The sequence below is a fragment of the Paramisgurnus dabryanus genome, chromosome 12 (genome assembly GCF_030506205.2).
Source record: "Paramisgurnus dabryanus chromosome 12, PD_genome_1.1, whole genome shotgun sequence".
NCBI classification, from domain to species: domain Eukaryota; kingdom Metazoa; phylum Chordata; class Actinopteri; order Cypriniformes; family Cobitidae; genus Paramisgurnus; species Paramisgurnus dabryanus.
The window spans coordinates 20,575,470-20,586,786 of NC_133348.1; the positions used below are offsets into that span (position 1 = coordinate 20,575,470).

General features: G+C 36.9%; 1 protein-coding gene across 1 annotated transcript; it reads left to right on the forward strand.

Moving 5' to 3' along the window:
- Positions 1 to 2,384: 2,384 nt before the first annotated feature.
- Positions 2,385 to 10,265, forward strand: anapc4 (anaphase promoting complex subunit 4). The gene is made up of 29 exons (XM_065257111.1): positions 2,385 to 2,537; positions 2,793 to 2,910; positions 3,134 to 3,239; positions 3,546 to 3,678; positions 3,753 to 3,827; positions 3,948 to 3,974; positions 4,117 to 4,161; positions 4,250 to 4,334; positions 4,425 to 4,532; positions 4,929 to 5,012; positions 5,096 to 5,182; positions 5,375 to 5,439; positions 5,676 to 5,718; positions 5,803 to 5,879; positions 5,982 to 6,082; positions 6,236 to 6,287; positions 6,386 to 6,441; positions 6,549 to 6,595; positions 6,721 to 6,777; positions 6,868 to 6,924; positions 7,000 to 7,093; positions 7,197 to 7,294; positions 7,724 to 7,785; positions 7,923 to 7,961; positions 8,123 to 8,224; positions 8,323 to 8,409; positions 8,514 to 8,681; positions 9,155 to 9,278; positions 9,867 to 10,265. The coding sequence occupies exons 2-29, from the start codon at positions 2,803 to 2,805 to the stop codon at positions 10,110 to 10,112; spliced, it is 2,433 nt and encodes an 810-aa protein (XP_065113183.1). The 5' UTR covers positions 2,385 to 2,537; positions 2,793 to 2,802; the 3' UTR covers positions 10,113 to 10,265.
- Positions 10,266 to 11,317: the final 1,052 nt, after the last annotated feature.

Consider the following 11,317-nt stretch of genomic DNA (forward strand, 5'->3'; position numbering starts at 1 on the left):
TTGGCCTCTAGATCAGGTTTCACAGCAAGAAAGAGACATATAGTCAGAGAGAGAGAGAGAGAGAGAGAGAGAGAGAGAGAGAGAGAGAGAGAGAGAGAGAAAGAGAGAGAGAGAGAGAGAGAGACATATGAGTGTAGCATCCATGTCCCCCCACCACATCAAAGAAAAACACATGCATCATTTTCATGTCCACAAAGACAAGTAAATGCATTTTGCAGACATACACAAACTTGACTTTTTGAACTCTTGAAAACGGCAAAGTTCTGTGTGATAATTTTACAAATGCAAATAAGTGGATTGTATTTACTTCAATTTGATGAATTATTTGTCTAAAGTTTATTTCTGTGACTACTTTTCGTACTATCAGTCCAATAAACTTGCATGCATTGTCTACACTGCAGCTCATCCACCCATTTGACTCTTATTTCACAAGATAAAAATGTCTAGCTCAAAATACGATATAGATAATTTATTATAACATGTTAAAATTGCCACTTTGTAGGTATGATGTGCCGTTTTTGGGTGTGTCCTTTAAAATAATCTGATCTCTGCACTAAATGGCAGTGCTTTGGTTGGATAGTGCAGATTAAGGGGCGGTATTATCCCCTTCTGACATCACAGGGGGAGCCAGATTTCAATGACCTATTTTTTCCACATTCTTGCAGAGAGCGATTTACCAAAACTAAGTTATTATTAGTTGTTCTTTTACACATTTTCTAGGTTGATAGAAGCACTGGGGACGCAATTATAGAACATAAAACATGAAAAAGTCATATTTTCATGATATGTCCCCTTTAAATCTAGGCAGATTCACATTACCTTGTAAAATTTTTCTTAGTGCACTCATTTATCTACAGTACTATGACATTAAACGTCATATTCACAGCTACAGATGAAGACATGGGAGTTCCAGATCCAGTTTGTGCGCAAGCCACCAAGAGTCTTAATTTAACTTCATATCAATAGCTCATTCCCTAAATACACTGTTATCCCATTAAGACACCCTGCCATTAACAGTGTACTTAATATAGGAGCGAGACCCCAACAGATGACTGTTCTACTACTCTAATCTCCTATCATAGGGTTTATGAGCTCAGAAGACCCATTGGCAGACAATTAGCTCATCGGTCACCGCTCACTGTCTATAGTACTAATGATCTGCCAAGATCAGCTTCATGCCTTTTGACCCGCTCGAACTTATCTAGAACCAGTTGACCAGCTCCTTTTGTAAGAAGGAGGATACATTGTTCTGGCTTTGAGGAAAACTAAGTTAATTTGTTAACTAAGAGAAAGTAATGAGAGACTTTTGGCGGTTTAAGAGAGGTGTGTGAGATGAAGGGCAGATGTGGCCACGAGTGGTGCGGCAGGAGTCTATTTTCAGGACCCTTATCACATTCACTTCATAAAAACTGACAGCTCACAGCTATTCCTGCTGCTCAACAATCAATCCACTGATTATAGTTAAGCCTGCCTCACTGACAGCAACTCAAACATAAATACCACTGATTGATGAATGAGTGTATGTATGTTATTTCGGATACTTGCCTCAGATTGCCACAATTCTGCTTTCCTGGTATTTTGCGTTTTGTCCAGGTATCTGCTGCAGCAGGCTCGTGCTAGGTCAACCAGGTGACCCAGAATAACCATGATGGTTGGAATTTTGCTGCTGGTTTGCATGGCTATGCTGGTCTTGCTTGAACAGCAACAAACTAGCAACAGCTAGCAAAATCCAGTATGGAAATGTATGCTTGTATCCTGACAACAACACGAACAGCCCACGTGTTAAATGTGGTTACATAGTCACAAATACAATGATAAAAACAAATTTACATTTATTAACTTTGCAATCGCTTTCATCCAAAGTGATTTACAAATGAGATAAAATTTAAATTTCTCTAAACGTAGACTAGGAATTATGTTGCAGCCGCCTGGGAATAATGAAAATGTTGGAAATTAAATTTTAGAATGTTAATAAAATATATTATTAAATAATGCATATTTAAAATAAATATTTTTACTCTGTTTTTAGATTTCGTGATAAATCCGTGGGCTGTGGCCTTTTCTTAATCCAAAGGCAGCAGCCTCCGGAGGTTGCATACAGACTGCATACTGATTTATTTCAGTTAACTAAGCATTACATTCGCAAGTCATAAGCATATTACAACGATTTACGATTAACTAAGAATAATGATACATTTTATATTTGTTAATATTCTAAAATAGGACGGATGCAGGCTGCAAATCTGACCTCCGGAGGCTGCAGCCTTCGAATTAAGAAACGGCCCGTGTTTTCTGCTCTAAAAAGGTTTCGCGTTTCAAAAAAAGATATTTTTGTCTCATTGGCCTTTCCGTAGACCGCGTGTCATTGGCGCGTCAGAGTCGTCGTTCATTGGTCAGATTTCAATACTGTACCATGAGCAAAATTGTTTTCGCCTGTTTAGATCATAAATAATAAACTAATAATGTAATAAGTGAATTTCTTTATGGTTTTGAAAGGAGTATTAAAGAAGATTTTACCGTTAGTCGTCATATACCTAGTAAGTGTCTAAAGTTTTAAGATTTACCAAAACGAGTTCGTTGTGCTGCATGAACAACAGTCGATTCTGTATTTCCTTTCATATTTAAACTTTGTCTTTACTATAACGTTATATTGATTTGATTTGCGTTTTTACGGTCACTCTTGTTAATCAGTAAAATACATAGATGCGTTTGATAATCGAAATCTCATTGCCTTGCCTTGTGTCATTGTTGAATCTGTCTGAACTGAAGTAGTGAGTCTTTTCCTTCTGCAGGGTTTTAGCAATGCCAGCTTTTCGCCAGGTTGGGGAGAAACAGCTCCCAAATCCCATTCTGTTTATGGCCTGGTCTCCCAAGAGAGATCTAATAGCCCTAGCAAACACTGCAGGAGAGGTTGGCACTTTACATAACATACATCATTTTTTTGCTACTGTATAGTGTTGTTTATACACAATCACATTAAAATAACTTCCCACAGGGCTGTTCACATATACAGTTTGAGCCACTTAACAGTTAACAGTCTTTAGTTACCACAAAATAGAGTTTCAAGTGTGTAACGGTCCTTTTGATCTATAGGAATATAATGGGACTTCATTACACAAATCTGTCATTACAGCTGCTTCTGCATCGCCTTGCCAACTTCCAGCGTGTGTGGAGCTTACCACCCAATGAGAACACAGGAAAAGAGATCACGTCACTCGCCTGGAGACCGGATGGAAAAAGTAAATACTATTAATTATATTTACATTTATTAATTTACAGATGACTTTATCCAAAGATATTTGCAAATGATTTAGCATCGAACATTTTGTCTTATAAGCCAACAATAAGAATAACATACAAAGCTGTGGTTCTGTTGGAAAAGTAGAATAGTAATTCAGCTAGGGGAGAATTTAAAAGTAAAAAGTTTATTTTAATAAAAATCTTAAAGTTGTTAAACTAAACACACAAATAGAACAGGTGTTGATGTCTTATTGTTTACCCTAGTATTTGATGTATGATTGTTAACATAGCATTGTTGTTGGCAGTTCTGGCATTCAGTGTGGGAGACACAAAGCAGGTGGTGCTGTGTGATGCAGAGAAGGCAGAAATCCTACACCTGTTTCCAGTGGAATATCCTGTATCCTGCATGCACTGGATGGAGGTGCAGGATGACAGCAGGTGTGTATGAGTTTTATATGGAGAGTCTGTTTTCAATCTGGGAATTTGTTATATTTGTTTTATTTTTTCTCTAGCACTTTGGCCTCATTCAGCGAGTCAGAGGATGAGTCCAACCGTTTCCTTCCAAAGTTACCAACTCTTCCTAAAAGGTGACACTTTGCTCGGTTACGTAATATTAAGAAGTGGTTTCTGGTTATACCACTTTTTAGTGCATTTCTTTTTTTGCTTAAATTTTTATCTCCTTTCCATTTTGCTGTCTATATGTTCAGCTACAGCACCACATCAAAGATATTTAGGTAAGAAGAATACATTTTATGTGCTTAATATGCAAATGATTTATGTTTCTTTGTCATACTCTTCATTTTGATTCGTCATTTGCATGGGGGATGTTTTTTGACTGTTTGTGTCCTCTGATTTGTTTGAATGTGTTATTTGCAGTGAAGAGAAATCAGATGAAGTCACAAACCTTTTGGGGGAAGTGAGGTCAGCGTTGTCTTTGTCATGATTTGTCACACTTAAGGCTTTCCTGGTGTTGTTGTATTTTGATTGATGTGTGACATGTGTATTACAGGCTCAATATCTTGGTGGTGGGTGGGCCATCCGGATTTGTAGAACTGTATGCTTATGGGCTATATAAGATTGCTACGCTGAATGGGGTAGGATTAAAAATGGTTGATTTTTCTCATTTATAAACTATATAAATCTATATCCATGTATTCATTTTTTTTTATCTTTATGTTTTTCAGATCTCAGGGACCTGCCGTAATCTTGGACTATCTAGCGACCTTAAGTCCCTCTCTGTTATTACAGAAATAAGAACAACAGAAGGCAACCCTGAAATTCATTACATACAGGTACATGTTGTTAAAAACTACAATTCAGGTCTTAACATTTTAATCCCAGAATTGTCACTGTCAACATTGTGCTTTTTCTAGTACTGCAAACTATATTGTCTCTGATGTATGAAAAGGTTTGATCCATACATGCTGAAACAGCATCACTAAAAGGTCTGAAAATAGCTTTGATACATTTATGCATTAGTCTAATGCATTTATCAAAAGAGTAACTGCTACATTGAAAGGTATTGTTGTTTCAGCCTGCATGTGGGGTTAAAAACTGCAAGTAAACAATATATGAACAGGTTGAGTCACAGCTGATACACAGTTAAGACTGTCAGGTTACTAGTGGCATCTCTGAATTGTGTGGAATGTAAGAGGACAATAACGGTGAATTGTCTGTAATTGTTGCAGTTGGACACCGGGCTGCTTTCTTCATGTCTGCCTGAGTTGACCAAGATGGCACGGAAGTTTACACACATTTCAACACTGCTACAGGTGAGTTTTTGCATAGAAATGTTATATATACATACAGTAGTCATATGGTGCACAAAACAAATGTTGTGCCCTTTGTGTTGTAGTATCTGCATCTTTCTCTCACCTGTATGTGTGAAGCATGGGAAGATATTCTTACACAGATGGACCTTCGACTTACTAAGTTTGTCCAGGTTAGATGTCATCACACCCTAGCCAGTCACAACCATAATATTCAATAGGGCAGTATGGTTCCTATAAATCTTTTTTTTAATTGATAATCATAAATGTAATCATGTTTTGATATACATGAAAACATGTCTACTTTCCTTACCAGTATACAATCTGTGATTTGTTTCTTGGTAAATTATGATGTTATTTTACAGGAAAAAAACACAAGCACTCAGGTACAGGATGAGTTTTTGGAGCTGCTGCTATGGGGCCATGCAAGGTGACGCAATTCTGCATCACAAACATCCATATAAATCAATATATGCCATATTATATATTATGTTAAAAGCTTATAAAACTACATTAAAATATTTAATAAAATGTCTTTTATTGTTTGTTTTTGTATTAAAGGTTATGCATGTGTTAACCGTGAATCTCCAACAGGGGGCAACATATGACCATCAGCTTTAAGTTGAAGAGTTTATTTAAACATTTAAATGTTCTGATTTTTTGCAGCCCTGAACTTCAGGCTCTTCTTATGAATCAACTTACAGTCAAGGTGAATTTATCTGAACAGGTTCTCTGAAACAGTTATACCAGCCTTATTGTATGTTTTTATAGTATTGTTTTTGTTTCTTTTTAGGGATTGAAGATGTTGGGTCAATCCACTGAGTCGTCCTACTCCGGCATCCAGAAACTAGTTATTAGTCACCTGCAGAGGTGTGTATAATTCATTAGCCTCTTAACCAACAATAGATAAACAGAGGGGTTACACTGATCTTTATTGTCTAATCATTGAATGTTTTTTTTATAAACTCACAGTGGCTCTGAGGCTTTGCTGTATCATCTAAGCGAGCTTAAAGGGATGGCACTCTGGAAGCAGAAGTTTGAACCTCTCGGCTTAGATCCTGCAGCCATAGAGGGTCATTGTTTGCTGTTCATTTATTAATGCTAGTCAAACAGAAATAAACTTTTTGTTAACCAATTCAAATTCCATTTAGTTCTTTGTAATTATGCCTCATTATTATGTTAAATGAAGTGTTATATCTTTTTGTTGGTTTATGTATCTGCTTTAGATGCCATTGTAGCAGTGGGTTCTTTTACCCAGAAGGCCAGTGAACTCTCGCAGTGAGTGTCATTTTTCATCACGTTTTTCTCTCTGAGGTTTTCTCATCATGGTTGAAAACATTATATTTTCTCAGCTAAGCTTTATCTTATGATTCCAGAGTTATTGATAAAAGTATGAAGAACTTCCATGCCTTTTTCCGATGGCTGTTTGTTGGTAAGATTTTTTTTTTGTAGGGCCAATCGCATGCCATTTATCGTGCAGCCTTATTTTTTTGCACTGAGATCATTTGAGATAATATCTCTTGTATTTGCCTTTTGCAGCAATGCTCCGAATGTCAGAAGATCATGTTCCTCCTGAACTTAACAAGGTGAGATAATATATTCAACAGATCCGAAGAGGTGCAAAAGGCTAGTGATAGTATACCGCAAATGAGATTTCACAACAAATTACTAAATAGCTAATATTAGTGTGCTTGTGTATTATTTTGTCCAGATGACCCAGAAAGATCTGGCTTTTGTGGCTGACTTCCTGTCTGAGCATTTCAGTGCCGTAAGTAAATAAGGAACTTATCATTTAACATTAAAGAAACATCTGGATAACCCCTTTGAAGCTCATCTCCTCATTTTTTCCCTTTTCCAGAATGAAGAGCTGTTTGATCGTAAAGGGAAGTATTTCAGCGTGGAGCGTGTTGGACAGGTGAGGACCCAGCTGTGGATTTTTTTCCCGTGTGCTCTTACTCGTTTTGTTAAATGCTTGGTCTGTTTCTTGCAGTACTTGAAGGATGAAGATGAAGACTTGATATCTCCACCCAGCATGGAGGGCAACCAATGGGTGACGTTTGTGAAGCAGAGCACTCACCTGAAAGGTGGAGTCCCAACACCTTCTCCCATTATATTCTCCCATCAGTGTTTCGAGAAGTAAATCACGATTTATTGAATTGTGTGTTTGCTGCTGTTGATTTGTTGCAGACAGTCCACTGCTCTTCCCGACCTATCCACAGAAGTCTTTACACTTTGTCAAGAGAATGATGGAGGCAGCCATTGATCTGTGCTTACAGAAACCAGCTGTAAGTTTTTAATGCGGAGGCACTAAAGGGTTTATGATAAAAGAGACACTCGCGTTTGCCAGATACTCTCATAATCTCATGTGTAATCAGAGTTTACTGTTAAGGGAGTGTCTTGCGTGAGCTTCTCTTTATGGTTTTGACGCGTTTGCAGCAGGCACTTATTTTGACAAAACACGTGATGCACATGATTCACATGACGCAACAAACACATATTTTGAAAACACGAGCAACACACATGACACTCCAAACATATATTTTGAATTTGCGCCACTCACAAAAGCAGTCACAAGCCGCCACTACCAAAATAACATATTCTAACAGAACCATTAACTATATTAAGTGCAGTATTTCCTAATGTTTGCTAGCCACTTTCTTACCTTAGCACTAATGCATCTGTCTAATAATCTTGTGCGTGTCTCTGTGTTTCAGGAGGTCATTGGGTGTTCAGTAAAACAGGCCGTGTGTTTACAACTGTACACTGTGCCTGAAGGGTAATCCATGTTTTAAATACATTTGATAAATCAAGAAATCTGTATCGGAATAATATGTAACTGAAACACGTGATTGTCCTTAATATTGTTTTCTTGTTAGCATTATAATGATGTCTCTATTAATATGTTTTTAATAGATCCTCAGATACACCACGGCTGTTTGAGCTTCCCTCATTGTAAGTATACAGACATATCTCACTAATTCAACCTAATAAACAATTTTTTTTTTTCTGAGATTACAGTACCAGCTAGGAGTATAAGGTTGTAATGATTTACAGTCTGCACATTGTAGTATTAATGTTTTAAAGTATTTTGATGATGACTTCTCTGTGTGCAGGTGGAATGATAAGACAGCCAGTATGCATTATGTAATATTCTGCATGCACGAAATGTCTCCCTCCAAAATCTATATACTGAGAAGAGCAACAGACCCCAGCAGGTATACGTGCATACATACTTTCATTCTTGCATTTATTGTTTTAACTTCTTTTTACTTTTCTATTAACGCATATAATAATTCGCGTTCGTATGTTTTAGGTCTGTGCCTAATGGTCTGGTGGCTGTTGACCTCAACACTCCTCTCAATTCCAGTATAGATGATGAAACCCCAGCACAAAATCCTGAGTAAGTTAATCATTGTGTAATATTTATTTCCATTATTTGTAAATGATCGTATAGTGTCAGTATGTGTGTGTGACTAATTTGATGGTAATCAAACTGTATTTTAGTGACACCTCATACAGTTGTCTTGATGCCCGTTTCTATGACGACGAGACATTGACGGTAGTATTGCGAAGTCTAGAAGATGATGAGAATAAAACGCGTGTCCTCGCACAGCTTCCTTTAAATTCTGCTCTGAGATGCGAGGAGGAGTTCACCTGGGATCTCTCACTCAGGTATAACTTACTTTTTCAACCCACCTGTTGATTTCCACCAATCAGCAACCTCACCACAAGCACCTCGCACACATTTCAGAACAATGCTGAATCACTTATTTAGTTTGAACAAATAGGTGTTTAGAAAGATTTACAAATAATATTGATGAATTAAACAGAAATTGTATTAATTAAAAATATCTTTAATAAAACCATGCAAAATGTTGTTCTAATCACATATATATATATATATTATGCATGAGATGTATATTTTTTGTTATTCATTAAAATGGATTACATATTAAACTGTTTATTGTTATTAAGCTGTATTTTCATTAATTTGTTTTCACATATAAGCTTACAGGTCATTGTGTCCCTTACAGCATTATGTATATTGTGCATCGTCGTATAATTGATTGATTGTGATGTTAATGCTTATGTATGTGGCGGGTGCTTAATAATTTTGACATGTAATGTTTGTTGTGGTATGTCAGGCTGGAGCAACAGATTGAACGGATCCCAGTACAAACTGTGGCCTGGGGAAACCAAAGCAGAGAACTGGAAAATATTAAGGCTCAGTATGTTGCTGTTAATGGGATCCGAAAAGTAGCCTGTGTGGTAAGAGTGACAGGCTTCAGCGTGTCAGTACTCATCTCTAAATACTTCAGTGTTTGAGGATTTAAGCAAAAATATTCATTTTTAAAAGGTATCAGGGATCAACCCTTTTTTCAGCCCGCAGGCTGGGCCCACTACAGATGTCTAATGGAGCCAAAATGACTTAAAATAATTATTAGTGATTAAAATAAGCTAAAAAACTGGATACTTCTTAATGTTTAGTTATTTTTATACACCCTTACCCACCCTTATTTTATTGGGTAAAATAAACAGGTACCTAGAGGTCAAAAAGACTTATGATCCGCTGCGTTAGAGCAGTAGAGGCATAGATCTCACATTTTTGTTGTTAGAGAACTATTAAATGTTAGATAGAAGAGGAAAATTATTATTTAAAAACTATTGAAATATTATAACACAACCAATTAAATGTATTTCTAAAACAGCCCAAGCTGCCATTAGTACTACAGAAAGATAAAAGTTAAAGTCCTATGGAACTGTAATGTGGTTAGAAAATCTTTATATAGAAACCATTCAAAATTAGGATGTTGTTATAAAACACTAAATGTAAAAGTCTGTCCACTCTCTCATCAGCTTAGTGCCAATCTGAGGCATTTACGTGTGTTTGAGATGGATGCAGAGGAGGAAGAGGAGGAGGAAGAACGTGCTGATGAGTCACAGGAAATGAGCTCGGACCAGGACAGACTTGAGGATACAATGACTAATCAGAGTGATGCTGGGGAAGGTGGAGATGGGAATGAAGTGGAAGGGTCTAGGGATGCTCAGGTGACAGAGTCGGGAGACATTCTGGATGACACTGCTGGATCAGAAACACTTTGATCTGTGACCTCTACCAGCTCACAGTATAACTGCCAGTTCTGGTCATGTGCTTTATGTACTGAAAAAAATATATTTGTTAAAGAAATCTGAGGAACATTTCACAGTGTTGTTTGTAAATAAATGGATTTACTAAATACAAGTGTATTAAATGGGTTTGTCTGTATGTATTTCTTTTGTAAATGATTTTAACACAAATCAGCATTTTATTTCAGGAGTAGCCTATCTTATAATAAAGCAGAGTTTCTGTGTATGTCCCAAATCATAGTATGGTAAAATAATGATCCAAACTAGCTAGCTTTAAAGTACCCGGATGGTCTACTATTTCAATTAGAAGTGCCGGTGCGCACTCTAGCGGCGGATAATACTTATTTCGGGGTTATGACACCATAGATATGTATATAAAGGCTAGATGGCTCGTCCGCGCTGATGGCCAATTGAGTGGAACGTCCGCATTTTGGCGGCCATCTTAGGACAGGGCGCTCGCTCACTCGTAGCATTGAGTTTTAATGATGCAGGTACTTTTAAATGACCATAACTTGCTTAATTTTTTACCGATTTTCAAACGGATTGGTTTGTTATAAACGTCAAAGATGTACCTATGACACTGAATACGTATACTAAAAATAAATAAAAAATTCATGAAACATGTTAAAGCATCCAGAATTATAGCCACGTTAATAACGTTTGTAAAAAACCAAACCGTTTGTAAATCCGTCAAGAATTCAGCAAGTTACGAGCATTTTAGTTGGCGTATGTCACTCACCTTCCGTCCACAGCAGCAGGGAGCAGCACTATGGCCGCACTGACCTAAGATGGCCGCCAAGTGACGACACAGCTGACTCCGCCTTGAGCCATCTAGCCTTTATATACATATCTATGTATGACACTACACAAAAAATATGAAATTACTGAAATTATGTGAATACTACATAATACTTAATAAATGAAAGGCTGAAGTGCAAGATAGTTGCATCTGTCCGTGGGATTTTGACTCTCAGCGTACAACTTATGTTCTAATACTTTATTAATATGCACTAAAATAAATATTTCTCATAAACATAAAGGCACATACTTTTAGGGCGTTGTGTAAGTAGGCAAATTTGGACGCAGTATATATTAACATGCATCTAAAAAACAATCTTCTACACAATCCAAACTGTAAATGCAAATTTTCAACGTATTACATAATTGTCTATTGTGTGCAT